Genomic DNA, 17,722 nt, shown 5'->3' with positions numbered 1-17,722 from the left:
ATTTATTGGAAACCATCTTGCTCATATCTTCCTCAATGCCACCGACCAAACTCCATTACAACTATTCATTGCATCAAACCGGCTCTCCAATTAGTCTACATCTATTAGTTTGGACATGGCATGTATACCTGTTGTACTTAGCTATATCTTTAGCTGCCGGTGCTCATGTGGGATTAGTGTGAGCTATCGATGTAAAAAAAAAAAAAAAAAAAAAAGAAAGAAAAATCTTTAGGACACTACTGTCCGCATCGGACGGACAAGTGGTCCAACCCATCAAGCATACCATCCGTCACTTGGCCCAGCTCGCATACCCCGCGGCCGTGGACGCAGAAGCATCCGCAATCATCCATCCACTCTCAGGTCAACACCCCTCTCGGCGATGCCGGCCAGGAGGCGAGACCGCCGGAATCACCCGCCTCCAGATCGCGCGTCCGGTTCCGACCGCCCGGGACGAGATTCTCGAACCGGAAGCCCCGCCGCCTCCACTCGCCGGTTCCCCTCCTCCACTCCCCTCCTCGTCTTCTCCCTCGCCTTCTTCTTGGTCGCGGGGTCCCTCGCGGTGTACCGCGGCAACCGCCGCTCGCCGGAGGCTGCCGCGTCGCCGGCTTTCTCCGTCTACGATCGGGGCCTAGTCAAGCGCGACGTCTCCTTCCAAGAAATCCTCACCGTAATCTCGCAAACCCTTCCCCCCTTTTGGCCATCGCTCTCCCCTCATTCTTTCCCCATTATTGCTAATGGTTTGATCTATTTCAGGAGCATGGAAGGGTTTCCGAGAACAAGTCTGGCCGCCACTTCCCGAATCCCGTGCTCGCATACATAACTCCCTGGCATGTGCTTTGCCCCCATCTCTGCCGGTTATTATTGTTGCTGTTGTTGTTTTCGTCTTGAAGCCGTGTTATATTTTAGAATACAAAAATAGAAATAATCTGTAAATATTTCATCTCTTTTTCCACTTATAGTGGTTAACCATTGAATGTCTTGTTACTCTCGAGTTTGTTTATCATCTTCTTGATTGCTATATAAGGTTAGATCAACGTTTGTTATTCTTAATTTCGTACAATGCTGCGATCTTTTCGTTGTTCTTCTTTCACAATTCAGTAATGTTATTTTACGGTCCTGTTACCCTCGAGTTTGTTGATCATCTTCTTGATTGCTATAGAAGGTTAGATCAATGTTTGTTATTCTTAATTTCATATAATGCTGCAATCTTTTCGTAGTTCCTATTTGACTACTCAGTAATGTTATTTTACATCTACCTTATACAAATCATAATGAAAATGTTTATGATTGTGCTTTAAAGTCTTGTTGAGCTTAACCTTTTACTTTTTGATTGGTTCGTAAAGTTTTAATATGACCATTTCATCATCATTTCTTACTAATTCTGCTATCCTTGTTGGTTCATCTTCTTGTGTAACACTGATTCCTATGTGACTGAAGTTTCCATTGGGTTCAACAATATTGATAAATTATTTTTCTTGACATAAATGGGTTAGTTCATGCTTTTTAGGATTTTGTACCCATGTGATGACAACTTGATTGTTTGATTGGAATCTAATTTAATGTTTTGGTTTTTGTCTATAGAAACAAGGAACCTACATATAATATGTTTAAAGTGTGATCCAAGAAAATCTCATAGTTATCTATTGGATTTTGGTTACGGATAATAAGAGTTCCAAGTTAGAAACCTGATATAACACCTTCAACTGCCACCCTCTTGTTACTGCCCAACCTAGATTCCCTTCATCTTGCAACTCATAACATCTCCCCTTCTTCCAGCCTACATTGACTGGCCCTGTAAAACCCTTAATCCCTGTCTGATCTTCACCTTGATCACAATTGGTGCCCAACCTCACCCTCAACCCTACTATCGTGCAGCTCATCCTGGAGAGCACAACCACCTTTTATATAATGACTCCTGTGAATTCTATTATAAATTACCAGGTCATTTTTTGCCATTTCTTTTTTTATCACTTTGAATCCATTGTTTACTAATATTCAAATAAAATGATAAAAAAGTGCTTCCAAATGCATTAGTTTATTTTTTTATTTATTCTATATGTGTTATTACTGGTTTTTGGTGATGGCACTAAAGCTAGGGTTGTGATAATGATACCTTCAAATTTTGCTTTCCAGACCGTGTGTGCCTTCCTTTAAGATATCCCTAGAAACGTTGTCTCTGTTTTGAGACATGTATCATGCTTGATTTCTTTGCTTACTCCGAGGGAAAATGTGCAATGCAGGAATTCCGGAGGCTATGAAATGGCAAAGCTGTTCAATTCTAAGCTCACACATCTATCGCCTGTCTGGTATGAGCTGAAGAGGTATAATTAATCTAGTGAAGTAACCAGCTGTGTGTCATGTTTAGGTTTTCTTTTTTCTTTTTTCTTTTTGTAATTCTTCAATCAATATGCCTATTGTCAGTGAAGGAAAGAAACTAGTTCTTGAAGGACGGCATAATGCTGACATCAAATGGATTTCCGAAGTTCGAATGAATGGACATTCTCTGGTACATCATAAACCTGAGCTTCTCATGCCAAACTTATGCTTTGTGCTCAATGCTTGCTATCAATTTTTTACGAGACCTTTAATTATTATTTTCTTGTTCTCGTACACTTTTCAGTTGCCAGCAGAGTTTCTTATAATATTGCTAACAAACATACAGATATGTTGTAGAACTAGCTTTTTTCCCCTATAACTTGTCGCTATTTGTTCAGATATCACAGTAATCAATCCATTTATTTTATGCTTTCCTCTAAAAATCACAGAAAGCTATGCAACCTTGGTTATTTTACTGGGTTGACATGGCGGCATATTAATGTTGACATGTTTCCATACTCATCCTGTATAAATATTTCTAGAAGCTTCCGGAATTCTTCATTAAAGATTCCAAGAAAGTTACCTAGGATCAACTTCTTTTTTCTCGGGCTACACCAAACCTAATAGATCACTAATATATAAACATGATCATGCTTAAAAATATATGAAATGCTGTTAAGAGGTGTAGATGTCCTTTGATTTGTGGTCTAAAATCTACATATTGATGCACGAGTTATGTTCATAAGATTTCTATCCTTTTGAGTAATTTATGTCATTTTCTTGGTTCATCCATAACAAACAATTAGCAGACCATGTGTGATTCATGTCTTGGTCTCTACTATTTGATTTTTGTATGAAAGATGTTAACACTTAGTTTTCTTCATAATAGGGATTATTCATCTACTAACTGATGACCAGGGGACTACTCTTCTTCTTGCACTACTGATATTGCTGACCTGAATCTGAAAAGCAAATGTCTATATATCAAAAGCATTAGCAGACTTGTGCTGAATATTATGTTTTAGAACTTAAAGATGACACATATTAGGATCCAACATTGCACCAGCACTAATTACCACGCAAAATAAATTTCATGTAATGGTTGTATATATGATTGTTTAATAGGTTTTACCTAGAGTTGTTCTAGAAGCATTTCCTGCAGAGCTGCTCCTGAAGAAGAAGCAGTGGACTAAGGCAATTGATGTCATAATAATGGAGTGCAAGTAAGTGCTTCATTTTAAACAAGCGTCCTTGTTATCATCTTTTTCTACAACACTATTCATGGAATTGTTAAGTTTAACTTCTACTTGTCAGTGAATAGGGAAATGGGGTATGACGGTATTGTGCTAGAATCCTGGTCAAGATGGGCAGCTTATGGTGTACTGAATGATCTGGACATGCGTAGTATGGTAATTTCCAACTTGGTTATGCTTGATAAGATGATTATTTGAATTGCTGGTTTTGTACCTAACAATAATTGCAATGTGATTATTCCATATCTTTGGTGACTCTTAATTTCTTCATTGACATATAGTCTTCTATAATAGCTTTTCCACTTAATATTACAGAATTAAGGAATGACATCTAGACATACATTTCTCATCCCTCATCAAATTTATAATTGCCCTTTCTCTTTCCTCATCAAATCCATAATTGCCCATTCTGCTGGAGTTGCAAGGACTCTCATTGTTGGACCACATCCTATCCTGGATGCTTTGTCATCATGGGAAGATATCATGACGACTTTAGAATGTGTTGTTAACTCTTTTTGTTTTTAAGCAGTTTTAAATTTGTAAAATGCTAAAAATATATTATGGCACTTCTCTTAGTTATTAAACCTATAAATTTCCCTATTTTTTTAATAAAATAACTTTTTTGTTATCTATTTTAAAAATAATGTACTATTTGAAAATCTTCATGCTAATTGCACTAATAATTCATAGAATATGAAGCTCCCAGCTGATAAATATTAGTATGCATTTTGTGAGGACTAGTGAGCGCATATGTTTATTCGCATATTGACTATGCACTGGGTAGATCTTAGGTACTTATATATGGTCAAGGAACCAAATAATACCTTTTAGTTAGTTTTTTTTAGATGAGGTCCTGAATTGTTACAAATAGTATCAGAGCCAACCTAGTCCATAGCTCATGTGGACTCGAGGGTATTGCAGTGCGGACCTATTTGGATTGACCACAAGCTGATTATGATGTTTGTAATTGAATTTGAATAGATTTGGACTTTTAGCCTGCTGAGGATGCTAGGGCTTAAATAGGAAGAGTATGTGAGGACCCATGCAGGTGCGTTTAATTCTGCATTGGCTATTCATTGGGTAGATATTGTGTTCTTATATACGGTCAAAGGATCCAAATAACATCTTTCGGCTAGCCTTTTTGGGTGTGGTCTTGGGTTGTTACACATTTTTAGTATTTTTCTATGAGATTTGAAATGCTTGCACTTAGACTAGCATCAGCTACTGTAGCATGGACCATCTTTACACCACATGCAATTATCTTGTTTTACTTCTAGTTTAAGCATCATATAAACAATATTTCTTTTTCCCTGGTGCAACCTAGGCACTACAATTCATCAAGCAGCTGGGAGAAGCTTTGCATTCAGTGAGCTCAATGACAGATGCTGCTCGCCATTTGGAATTGATTTATGTCATTTCCCCTCCTCATGCAGAAAAGCTTGGTGAATATGATTTTGGGCCACAAGATCTTCAGCAGCTTAGCGATGCCATAGATGGTTTCTCTCTCATGACTTATGATTTCTCAGGGCCTCATCGTCCTGGTCCAAATGCTCCCTTAAACTGGATACGTTCTACACTGCATATGCTTCTTGATGATTCTAACTCTGACGCTCATGGCCATGCTCGCAAAATCTTCCTAGGCATCAATTTTTATGGGAATGATTTCATTCTCTCAGAAGGTATGGGTGCAGTGTAGAATTGATTTCTAACAGTAGGTGATGGATGTCTTTCAGAGTGTTGCTTTTGTGTGTTTAGCCAGATCATAGCATGTTCTATTTGTGATAAATTTTAAGGCCCCATTTGTAGGGCTGCAAATGAGCAAAGCTGTTCATGAACAACTCAGGCACAGCACAGTAAGGGCTCATCTGAGCCTGGTTTGGCTAGGGAACGAACTGAACTCAGTTATTTTAAAGCTTGGTTCAGAATGGCCAAACTTGAATATGTTAGTTTGGCAAAAATGAGTGGGAGCTCCACTCGGTTTGATAAGAAGTTTGTTCAAGCTTGGTTACCCCTTTCTTTTAACATGACGGCCAGAGCAGGGCCAAGCTTGAAAACATGCTGTCAAGCTCAGCTTGAGCTTGATTGTTCCTTTTATGCTATGACGCAAGCTAGAGCAGCTTGCTACTCATCTCTGGTCAACTTCTTTGCAGGCCTACCCATTTGGTTAGGAAGTATTTGTCACGCCCCGAGCCCGGAGCGCGACAGACACCGCACGCCTGTGCGGCAGGCTGCACGGGTGTGCAAGGCAACTGACCATATCAAAGCTATCACACACGTCTAAAATTTTACTTAAACATTATAATATATACAAAAATCTTACAAAGTTTCCAAAAATTGCATATGTCAACATAATTCAAATATTTTAGTTTGACTAACCAAAATTCTAATTTTAGCAAAAACTTCCAAAATCTATCGCACTCCCCAATCCCGTGCGATCAAGCTTCTGGATTTGAAAAACAAATAAAATAGGATAATGAGCTACACTAGCCTAGCAAGCAACATAATACTTCAGAGTAGGGTCAAAGCATATCAAATATTTAATTAAAACACAAAATAATGACTGGAAATTTAATCAAATCATATTTTTTCTTCTTTTCAAAACTTATCATCATTTTCACAAAAACTTTGATACTAAAATCCCAACATATGTAGGCTACGGCCACATAACCTAGTAGCATGGGTTGCACAAAGTGCCAAACACCACTATTATTATACACCGGTGGTACGGTGTCCAAACATCACTATTATTAAACACCGGTGGTACGGTGTCCAAACGCCACTATTCTAATCACCGGTGGTACAATGTCGAAACCAGTCTCTCACAGATACAAGTCGACAGGGCCAACGAATAATCTCCATTGGCAGGGCTAGATCATAGCCATGCTGAGAATACATACATGTATAAAAAATAGATTTTTCATCATTTGCCTAGTCACATTTTTCAGATTTCATAACATATAACATAAATTTCAAATGATATTTAACATGCATGACCCATTTTACTAGGTACAAAATATAACTCAAGATTCAATCACAAATAATTATTTTATCAAATACTTTGAAAAATACACTTTGAGGTATTAAATTACTTACCTTTTCTTGCTTAAATCCCACTTCAAACAAACAGATCAAGTGCACCTGTTTAGATATAATAAATTTCTTTGTTAATCTCAGAGTGAAGCAAAACTTAAAATACTATTGGACACGGCCCAACAGGGCCCCACACGGCTGAACTGAGCCCAAGTTGGGTCCACAATGGGTACGGCCCAAATAGGGTCCAACAAGGCTGAATTGGGCTCAAGTTGGGTCCACAAAAGGGTACGGCTCCAACTAGGCCCAACATGGTTGAACTAGGCCCAAGTTAGGCCCGCAATGAACAGAGCCCAAGCTTGGCCCAGTTCGGTCCACGATGGGCCTTCTCTCTCTTTTTTTTCTCTTTTCTTTTTCTTCTTTTCCTTTTCTTTTTCTTCTCTTTCTCTTTCCTTTCTCTTTTCTTCTTTCCAAAGCTTCCTGTTTCCCTTCTCTTTCTCTTCTTCCTCTCACCTTCCCACTCTTCTCCCATGAGCACAAAAGGAGGAAGATCCCAAGGGGGAACCCCATGGCGGAGAGAGAGCTCGGGAGGAGAACCCACGGCGGAGAGGGAGCTCGGGAAAAAAAATGACCTGAGGCCGGCGGCACCTGCGACGTTCGCAGCCCGGCCTCCTCTTTCCCATGAACACAAGGGAGCGGTCCCTCGCCGGAGTGCTCGGAAGGCCCAGGCCGAGACCGGCAGCACCCGCAGCGTCTGGCCCTCGCCTTCTTCCCGCGGAGGAGACGCACGGGTGAGCGCCCCCTTCTGTTCTTTCTTTCTTTCTTTCTCTCTCTCTCTCCCTCCCTCTGTTATCCTGAGTAAATCGGAAAGAAGAAAGGTACCGAAAAAAAGAAACGAGAGGGTCAGGAGGCTCACCTAGTTCCGAGGAGGAGTCCGCGTGCACCTTCTCTGGTGACACCGACGGGTGCCAATATCCGGCAGCTTTCGAATTTGGGAGGGAGTGTACAGGGAGGAAGGAAGGCATAGGGGATTCCAGAATGGCGTTTAGAGGGCTTTTAGGCGGTTGTAACCGCATTAACACCTGACAAGCATACCTCCCCTTGAAACAATAGATAGTGGCCTCCAGATGGGCTGCCGACTTTGGCCCAGGTTAGCCTATCTGGGGCCCAATCGTCACATTCTCTCCTCCTTTTAAAAATTTCGTCCTCGAAATTTAACATACCTTAGCTTTCAAAAGGTCTGAATATTTTTTCATCTTGTCCTCCAGTTTCCACTAGCCTCTTATATCAATCACACAAGCCCTCAGCATATTCTCCAAGATCTGAATGGTTCTTTCTGACTGGCCATCGGTCTGAGGGTGGAAAGCTGTGCTAAAGCTGAGAGTGGTCCCCAAAGCTTTATACAGACTATCCCAAAAGTGAGATACACACCGCGAGTCCCTATCGGAAACAATGGATATGGGTATTCCATGCAACCTCACTATTTGCTCAATATAGAGCTCTGCAAACTTTTCTAGTATCATTCCCACTTTGAGTGCCAAAAAGTGTGCCGACTTAGTCAATCTGGCTACAATGACCTATATAGCATCATAATCCTTACGAGGCAACATAAGAGACGAAGTCTATTGAGATGTATTCTCACCTCCATTCAAGAATTGAAAGGGGACATAACAATCCTGCCGGTCTCTGGTGCTCTGTCTTAACTTGCTGATAAGTCAAACACTGAGCTACAAACTGTACAATTTCTCTCTTTATGTTATTCCATCAGAATATATTTTTCAAATCCTTAAACATCTTAGTACTCCCAAGATGTATTGTATATCCAGTATTATGAGCTTCTCTCATAATTTCTCTCTTTAAATCAGAGTCATTTGGATACAAATTCTGTTTTTGAATCTGAATGATCCATCCTCATGAAGTCTGAATTTTGACTGAGAACCTGTCTCAATACTACTTCTAATCTTTTGCAACTGAAGGTTATCTGCTTGAGCAATTCTGATCCTCTCTATCAAGTTAGGTTGGACACGTAGATTTGCCAATTATGCATCAAGATTGTGCCAACATATCTCGATTTCTGCTCTCCTCAGATCTTCCAAGATTTCCTTCTGAGAGGTGAGTAGAGCAGCAATACTACCAGAAGCTTTTCTGCTCAGTGCATCTACCACAACATTAGCTTTTTCTGAAAGTGAGCAGAGCAGCAATACTACCAGAAGCTTTTTTTTTTTGCTCAGTGCATCTACCACAACATGAGCTTTTTCCGGAGGTGAGTAGAGCAACAATATTACTAGAAGCTTTTCTGCTCAGTGCATCTACCACAACATTAGCTTTTTTCGGATGGTAATGTATAGACAAGTCATAATCTTTTATCAATTCTAACCATCTTTCCTGTCTCATATTGAGTTCCTTCTAAGTAAAGAGGTATTTTAGACTTCTGTGATCCATATACACCTTACAAGATTCATCAATCTGAGGCAGAGGATATTTGTTCTTTATTGTTACCTTGTCCAATCTCGATAATCGATACACAACCGGATACTCCCATCTTTCTTTTTCACAAACAGGACAGAGGCTCCCCACGAAGATACACTAGGCTGGATAAAAATCTTGTCCAGGAGTTCTTGTAGCTGGATCTTTAATTCCCTCAGCTCGGCAGGGCCATTCGATAAGGAGCTTTGGAAATAGGTCCTCCTGGCGCGAGATCGATGGTGAATTCGACCTCTCGATTAGGGGGTAATCCCGGTAATCCATTTAAAAAAAAACATCCGTGTATTTCCTGACTATTGGAATATCTTCCAGTTGGTCTCCTTTCGGGTACCCATTACACAGGTTAAATAAATCTTACACCTCTTTCTTAATGCCTTCACGACTTTCAGGATAGAAATAAAATGCAATGATGAATTACATTGCAGGGGTGCATCGCCTTGGAAGAAGAACCGTAGTTCATCAGGTATCTAGAATATCACTCTTTATTGTAGCAGTCAATATGAGTGTGGTACGACATCTAGCCCATTCCCAAAATGATGTCAAAGTCTTGCATGTCAAGTTGTATAAGATTTGTTACTAGCTCTCCTACCCTTATTTGAATTATGCAATTTTTGTACCTAATGTCAACAATTACTGTTTTCTATAGGGGTGTAGTAACATGCAATGGTTCTTTTAGTTTCTCAGGTATGCAGTGTAATTATCTAGAAAAACTAACTGAAATAAAGAAATGCGTAGAGCAAGAATCGAACAAAATAGAGGCATCAACCGAGTTGACTGGTAATGTATCTATCACCACCCGGTCATTGGTACTGGCATCTTGGTGGGTCAGTGCAAAACTCGAGCATTGCTTCTTGGCCTCTGGTCACTAGGTACAGGAGGTTTAGGCTCATTCCTCCTCTTGTAAGGGCAATTACATGCCAGGTGTCCAGTCTGCCCACAACTATAACATGCCCCCGCTCTCCTCAGATAGGGCCCACTATGGGATCTGCCAGAGTAAGTGCGGGCCCTGAGCTTCTGAATCGGAGTGCCCCTGAAATCCCATGGCCTGGCACTCTGACTTCTAGCTGGTCTAGATCTCATCAGGTCAGCCCTTTCTCTATCAGATCTTTTCAATTCAGCCTCCACTTTCAAGGCTCTGTCCAAAATATCCCTATAGCTGGTAATTAACTGTGAAGATGTCCGGGATCTGATCCCATATCTAAGCCCTTGTTCGAACCGGTTGGCTCTACTCGTATCGTCCTCCATGAATTGGGGGCAGAATCAACCCAACTCATTGAACCTATTGGCATAATCCAAGACAGTCATATGCTCGGACTGAGTCAACGATAAAAACTCATTCTGCTTTATTTGCCTGATTGAGTCTAAAAAGTACTGAGCATAAAATAACCTCTTAAAATCTCTCCAGGTCATTCTGTTGACCTCATATGCTGTCTCCATAGCAAACCACCAAAACTCAACATTGCCCCTTAGCATAGAGATAGCTAGTCTGACTTTTACCTCCTCAGAAGATTGGAGTAACTAATACATCTCCATTTCTGGGATCCAGATCTCAGCTGTCATGGGATCGGATCCACTATCAAACATCGGTGGATTCAGCCTACGGAACCTCTCGTAATAGGAATCCATCGGCTGTACAGGTTGGGCAGCCAACTGCATCTGTTGCTGTTGCTGAAACAGTTGTGCCATTAACTGGTACACTCTTGCCAGGTCTGCTTGGGTTGCTACGGAGTGTGGAGTGGTTTGTGAAATTGATTGGCTGTCAGGGTCCGGGGAAGGTACCCTTATTTCTCTTTCATCCTCCATGTTGCTTACGGAACCGAGCAGTCAAGAATTTAATATGAGATTAACATAAATTATTTTCTTCAATTAATATATTTATAATAAATATTAATAAAATATTTTCTTCAATTAATGTATTTATAACAAAAAGTAAATAATATTATCCTCTTGTCTAAATCCTACCCATCTCTCAACCTTTCCAACGAATCTTAGGAATCCTAAAACCTAGGCTCTGATACCACCAAATTTGTCACGTCCCGAGCCTGGAGCGCGACAGACGCCGCACGCCTGCGCGGTGGGCCGCACGGGCGCGCAAGGCAACTGACCATATCAAAGCTATCACACATGCCTAAAATTTTACTTAAACATTAATATATATACAAAACAATCTTACAAAGTTTCCAAAATTTGCATTTGTTAACATAATTCAAATATTTTAGTTTGACTAACCAAAATTCTAATTTTAGCAAAAACTTCCAAAATCTATTGCACTCCCCAATCCCGTGCGATCAAGCTTCTGGATCTGAAAAACAAATAAAATAAGATAAGCTACACTAGCCTAGTAAGCAACATAATACCCCAGAGTGGGGTCAAACATATCAAATATTTAATTAAAACACAAAATGATGACTGGAAATTTAATCACAAATAAGCATATTTTTACTTCTTTTCAAAATTTATCATCATTTTCACAAAAACTCTGATACTAAAATCCCAACATATGTAGGCTACGGCCACATAACCCAGTGGCATGGATTGCACAAAGTGCCAAACATCACTATTATTATACACCAGTGGTACAGTGTCCAAACATCACTATTATTAAACACCGGTGGTACGGTGTCCAAACATCACTATTCTAATCACCGGTGGTACGGTGTTGAAACCGGTCTTTCACAGATACAAGTCGACAGGGTTAACGAATAATCTCCATTGGCGGGGCAAAATCATTACCATGCTGAGAATACATACATGTATACAAAATAGATTTTTCATTATTTGCCCAATCACATTTTTCAGATTTCATAACATATAACATAAATTTCAAATGATATTTAACATGCATGACCCATTTTACTAGGTACAAAATATATCTCAAGATTCAATTACTAATAATTATTTTATCAAATACTTTGAAAAATACACTTTGAGGTATTAAATTACTTAACTTTTCTTGCTTAAATTCTACTTCAAACAAACAGATCAAGTGCACCTGTTTAGATATAATAAATTTCTTTGTTAATCTCAAATTGAAGCAAAATCTAAAATACTATTGGACACAGCCCAACAGGATCCCACACGGTTGAACTGAGCCTAAGTTGGGCCCACAATGGGTACGGCCTAAATAGGGTCCAATAAGGCTGAACTGGGCCAAGTTGGGCCCACAAAGGGGTACGGCCCCAACTGGGCCCAACATGGTTGAACTGGGCCTAAGTTAGGCCCGTAATGAACAGAGCCCAAGCTTGGCCCAGTTCGGCCCACGATGGGCCTTCTCTCTCTCTTTTTTTTCTCTTTTCTTTTTCTTCTTTTCCTTTTCTTCTCCTTTTCTTTTTCTTCTCCTTTTCTTTCCTTTCTCTTTTCTTCTTCCCGAAGCTTCCTGTTTCCCTTCTCTTTCTCTTCTTCCTCTCACCTTCCCACTCTTCTCCCGTGAGCACAAAAGGAGGAAGATCCCAACCGGAGCTTGGGGGAACCCCATGGTGGAAAGAGAGCTCGGGAGGAGAACCCACGACGGAGAGGGAGCTCGGGAGAAAAAATGACCCGAGGCGGCGGCACCGGCGGCGTCCGCAGTCCGGCCTCCTTCTCTTCTTTCCCGCGAACACAAGGGAGCGGTCCCTCGCCGGAGTGCTCGGGAGGCCCAAGCCGAGACCGGCAGCACCTGCGGCATATGGCCCTCGCCTTCTTCCCGCGGAGGAGACGCATGGGTGAGCCCCCCCTTCTGTTCTTTCTTTCTCTCTCTCTCTCTCTCTCTTTTTCTCTCTCCCTCCCTCTGTTATCCCGAGTAAATCGGAAAGAAGAAAGGTACGGAAAAAAAAGAAGAGGGTCAGGAGGCTCACCTAGTTCCGTAGAGGAGTCCGCGTGCACCTTCTCCAGTGACACCGACGGGTTGCCAATATCCGGCAACTTCCGAATTTGGGAGGGAGTGTACAGGGAGGAAGGAAGGCATAGGGGATTCTAGAATGGTGAGGTTTAGAGGGCTTTTAGGTGGTTGTAACCGCATTAACACCTGACAGGCGTACCTCCCTTTCTTCCCCCCAAAGCAATAGATAGTGGCCTCCAGATGGGCTGCCGACTTTGGCCCAGGTCAGCCCATCTGGGGCCCAATCGTCACAGTATTTGTGATCAGATTGAGAGGGATTTGAGGAATTGAGGTGGAAAAAGGAGGTTTAAGCTGAAATTATCTTCTGTTTTTTTAATAGAATATTTTTTTATCTAGTATGCGAGAGACTGCGAGGTGATCACCCAAAAATTCTTTGATCCTCCCCCCCCTCCACCCCCGCCTCATCCCGGTATACCCTGCAATTGACGAAAGCCTAAATGTTTTGATTACACAATGAACACAGCTGTGATTCTGAGCGTCTTGCACCATCCATCATCAATCCATCATCAATCATTCACCAGTCTTACAGCAGGCGGAATGATAACCTGACCAAATGTCTAATCCAGCTTTAGCTGAGATTTTTTGCATAGGTAAGATAGTTATTTACTCATTGTAGACATTTCAAGAGAGTAAATTGGCAATGCGTGCATCATATCAGTAACATATGCACAGAACCTAAATATATTTGAAGAAGGTATACTTTCTGCTGGATCCTTCAGTGTTTTAAAGCATGCAGGGCCACTTGTTCTATAGGTTTATGTGGAAGTTAATTATGAATTCTGGAGTGAAATTGTGACGTTCGGAATAGAATACCACATTGGATTTATGCTATGTCTTAGACACCATCTTGTCTTGTTTACATTGTGAAAGGAAAAATTTTCATCCCATCACATTATAAATGAATCTATCATACTTGCACTGTGTGCTTATCATTGTGATTTGTCTTGTAGGTTTAGGTGGTGGAGCTATCACTGGAAGGGAGTACATTTCATTGCTGGAGAAGCACAAACCTGTGCTTCGGTGGGATGACAAAAGCGCTGAGCATTTTTTCATCTATTCACATAACACTGTGAGGCATGCTGTATTTTACCCATCGTTGATGTCGATTTCTGTGCGGCTGGATGAAGCTCAAGACTGGGGAGCTGGCCTTTCAATTTGGGAAATTGGACAAGGCTTAGATTACTTTTTTGATCTTCTCTAACCTCAACTGATCCTATCTTTATTAGTTTTTGTCAGTGGAAGTTGCAATGTGCTAATGTAAAAGGAGTACTAATTTTCTGTTTTCTGAAGGGTCGAGCTGTTTATGCCCTAGCTGAATTCATATCCATGAGAGATTATCGCAATTGTTTAAATCATCTGTAAGTGAAGCAGGGCCCTGCCTTTTAACAATGGGATGATATGCAATCATTCAGTTATCATTTTTGCTATAATATTTTTCTAGCATTTTGATTAGTTGTTCCTAGAGCTTGCTGGAGGTATCAACCTATCATCTTTAGCATCGTTTCAACCCTCGCCAATCATTTTTCTGTACTGAAGTGATGATAGGTAGAAGACACTGCAGGACTGGCCATCTGACCCTCTTGAGCTATGGAGGCCGTTCCCCATCTCTTCTTCACTACTATGGATGGGCGAGCCTATGCTTGACATATATGGACAAGCTTGGCCACTTTTTAACTAAATGAGCCTCTTATCGAGCGAAGCCTGGGCTTCTAATTATTTCCACAAGTTGAAAGTATTTTAGGCTGGACCTGTCAATAGTTAAGCTGAAAAAGGGAGGTTGTTGACCTGTTTTTAAATCAAATGAGTTCAATCTTAAGTCTGAACTATTTATGAATAATTTCGATAATTTGCAGGCCCCTACAACAAGGTTTAACTTGTATCTTGCAAATCGTGGCAAGGAGATGGCTAATTGTGATGTCCATAGAAGATCAAATCTCCCTATTATATTAAAATACTGAACTGGGATTTCACCTATTGATTAGGTCTCTTTCGCTTTTCAAATAGAGGTTCTCTTTGAAGTGTTGGATGGTGTATTTCTTTACAAAATAACAATGTCGGATTGTACAGGATGTCATGCTTATCAAACACCATCTTTTCCGACGCTGGGAAGCACAAACGATGCCGTAGTTTTAAACTCCGGTCCACCACCTTTCGCCAGAACGCCATATACCCTCTCCCAGAAACCATTTCTCTTAACATCCAACGATGCCACTGCATCAATGACCGCGACTTAACTCCGCCGGCCAACTAACTCTTCGACGCAATGCCCCAACGAACCGTCCTCTCCTGGAATGCCATGATCTCTGGCTTTGCCAAGTGGGGAAGAACCGAAGAGCTCACACCACGGCCTCCGTCATACACCGGAGCGGCATGAAGCTCAACGAGAACACCTTCTCCTCCCTTCTCTCTCTGGCTCTCTCCCTTTTAGCAAAAAGACCCAGTGTCTGGTCTTCAAATCCGGTCCTGGGGACTTTGAGGTGGTGGGGAGCGCTTTGCTTGACTTGTACTTGCGTGCCAGCTTTTTGACTCGCTGCATGGCCGGAAATCCTTTGCTGTGGAGTTTGATGCTGGTTGGCTTCGTGAGGTGCAAATGATGCTATGGATTTGTTTGACAGGATGCCGAACCGTGATGTTGTTTTGTGGACGGCTCTGATATCGGGCTACACCCGCAGCGCTGGATAGTGTCGGTAGGCTTTGGAGCTGTTTCTCAGGATGAGAGGGAGTGGTGTGGTGGCACCGAATGAGTTCACTTAGTCTTTTGAGAGATTCGCAAAGTCGAGACCTTTGGGATGATGATTCATGGGTGTTTGATTTGATCTGGGTTTGAAATTGGATTGCTCCGTTGATGGCGCTCTTCATTTTCGCTGCAGTTGTGATGCTGCCGACTATGCCAAGAGGATGTTTGAGCAATTGGGTTCTCCGTGCTTGACCACTTCAAATGCTTTGATTGGAAGTCTTATCAATGGATAAAATTTCAGATGCTGAGCTCGTGTTCTATCAGGTGGTTGAGCAAACTCAGTTTTATATAAGTTGATGATTAAGGGCTATGCTCTTCTGCTTCTTCTTTTTTTTTTTTCTTTTTTTTTGCTAGAACGGATCTAGTAGGGACACATGCAAAAAGATCAAAATACAGTACCTCCTGAAGTGCTCTAGGCAGCTCTCTTTCTCCGACCCACAAAGTACCTCCAGAGTGATTGGCCACATATGAGGCACCAAGTCTGGAGCCTGTTAGCCTCTCTGTATAAACCATGATCTAGATATCTCGAAGCAGGGAGTGACACCCGCATACACCGCTTGTACATCCCTGGACCCAGCCTTAAGGGCTACTCTTTGGATGGAAGGATTGTAGATACCAAAAGCTTGTTTGAGAAAGTGCCTTGCAAAAATATAGTCTCTTTGAATACAATGATGTTAGTGTTTCAACAGAATGATGAGTTTGAGGAACGCCCGAAACTACTTGAAAGTGTTTAGGAAGGATAGCCATACCATGGAACTCCATGATTTCAGGATGCTTTCAAAATGAGCAGCCTGCGGAAGCTTTAAAGCTTGTTTGAGAAAATGCCTTGGAGGAATATAGTCTCTTTGAACACCACCATGTCAGTGTTTCACCAATTTGAGGAAGGCTTGAAACTATTTGAATGTGTAGAGGAAAGGAAAACAGTAACATGGAACTCCATGATTTCGAGATACTCTTTAAAGCTATACATAGTTATGCGCCGTTCATCAATTGAATGCGGCCGATCCACATTTTCTGCTCTGTTCCGTGTCTGTGCAACAATTTGGAATCTCCAGCAAGGGACAATGCTTCATGCTCATTTGTGTCGAACACCATTTTAGTCAAATGCTTATGTTGGGACATTTCTTGTTATGTAAGCTAAATGTGGTAACATCACCGATGCTAGGACTGCTTTCAGTCTGATTGTTCCAGGTAAGGTGGCCTCATGGACTGCTCTCATCAATGGTCTTGTACATCATGGGCTAGAAGCAATATTAGAGTTCAAGAAGATGTTAGAACACTGAAATAGATCTTTTATTGGCTTCCGGTCGTGCCGGTATGGTTGATGAGGGAATGGGATTTTTTTGTTTTTACTCCATGGTGGAATGCTATGGGTAGGTTCCAACAGCGAAGCATCTGCATTTGTTTGTTGATCTTCTTGGTTGATCAGGCTACACTAGAAGGTGAAAAGTGTGGGGACCTCTGCTTAGCGCCTGCTTGTTCTGCACTGACTTGGAAGTGGGGGAAAGAGAGTGGCTGAGAGAATTTGTTGTTTGGATTCAATTCTATGTCCCTTTGTGGCTGTCTCTAATATTTAGGCTAAATTGGGAAGTTGGGTGGAGGTGATGAAGGTGAGAGAGACAGAGAGGCCTCAAAGTAAAGAAAGATGCTGCATGTAGTTGGATTGAGGTGAAGGACGCAGTTCATGTGTTCTGTTTGAAGGATGAAAACCATCGGCCAAGGGATGACATTTATGCTGTTCTAGACGCCTTAATGGCCAATGTCTGTTCTTATTCTGATCTCATTGCACTCTGTATGGCAACCAAAACAATGATGTTATAGTTTCCTCACTTCCAGCAAGGGCTTATTTGGTACCCTACTAATTGAATCTGCTGCATTTCCAATATGATGACTTCTAACACAGTTATAGGTGCTGCAAAAACATGTGTGTGAGGATGATAAGTTTATCATGCAATGCACTCGACCTGCCAAGGGAACGGTCATGGTGTCGGTCTCAATGTACTTTCTTGGCTGCTGTGGCATTCA

General features: G+C 41.4%; 1 protein-coding gene and 1 pseudogene across 2 annotated transcripts; both read left to right on the top strand.

Annotated features, from left to right (window-relative positions):
• The first annotated feature begins 175 nt into the window (after positions 1-175).
• LOC103722157 (Glycosyl hydrolase superfamily protein) lies at positions 176-14,390 on the top strand. Of its 2 annotated transcripts, XM_008812605.6 has the most exons (8): positions 279-667; positions 754-827; positions 2,241-2,321; positions 2,422-2,506; positions 3,442-3,539; positions 3,638-3,725; positions 4,894-5,248; positions 13,911-14,390. In XM_008812605.6, exons 1-8 carry the CDS (start codon positions 380-382, stop codon positions 14,159-14,161), a joined length of 1,320 nt encoding a protein of 439 aa, XP_008810827.4. In that variant the 5' UTR covers positions 279-379; the 3' UTR covers positions 14,162-14,390. The 2 variants fall into 2 exon arrangements, with proteins under 2 accessions (XP_088564973.2, XP_008810827.4); XM_088708847.2 differs by lacking the exon at positions 4,894-5,248 and having other exon boundaries at positions 176-667.
• An 821-nt stretch (positions 14,391-15,211) lies between these two features.
• On the top strand, positions 15,212-16,118 carry LOC148715465 (pentatricopeptide repeat-containing protein At2g27610-like; annotated as a pseudogene).
• Positions 16,119-17,722: the final 1,604 nt, after the last annotated feature.

Source organism: Phoenix dactylifera, chromosome 1 (genome assembly GCF_051530095.1).
Source record: "Phoenix dactylifera cultivar Ajwa chromosome 1, Ajwa_hap1_PhDact_Kaust_v1.1, whole genome shotgun sequence".
In the NCBI taxonomy this organism is placed as follows: domain Eukaryota; kingdom Viridiplantae; phylum Streptophyta; class Magnoliopsida; order Arecales; family Arecaceae; genus Phoenix; species Phoenix dactylifera.
Note: the sequence above shows the minus strand (reverse complement) of the source record. Positions and strands in the feature narration are given on the sequence as shown.

What these genes read in the sequence shown, in the direction of transcription:
- LOC103722157 (XM_008812605.6), top strand. Translation starts at nt 380, where the DNA reads ATGCCGGCCAGGAGGCGAGACCGCCGGAATCACCCGCCTCCAGATCGC. An exon ending in CCTTCCAAGAAATCCTCACC is followed by an intron (nt 668 to 753) that starts GTAATCTCGCAA and finishes GATCTATTTCAG; the next exon opens with GAGCATGGAAGGGTTTCCGA. An exon ending in GTCTGGTATGAGCTGAAGAG is followed by an intron (nt 2,322 to 2,421) that starts GTATAATTAATC and finishes GCCTATTGTCAG; the next exon opens with TGAAGGAAAGAAACTAGTTC.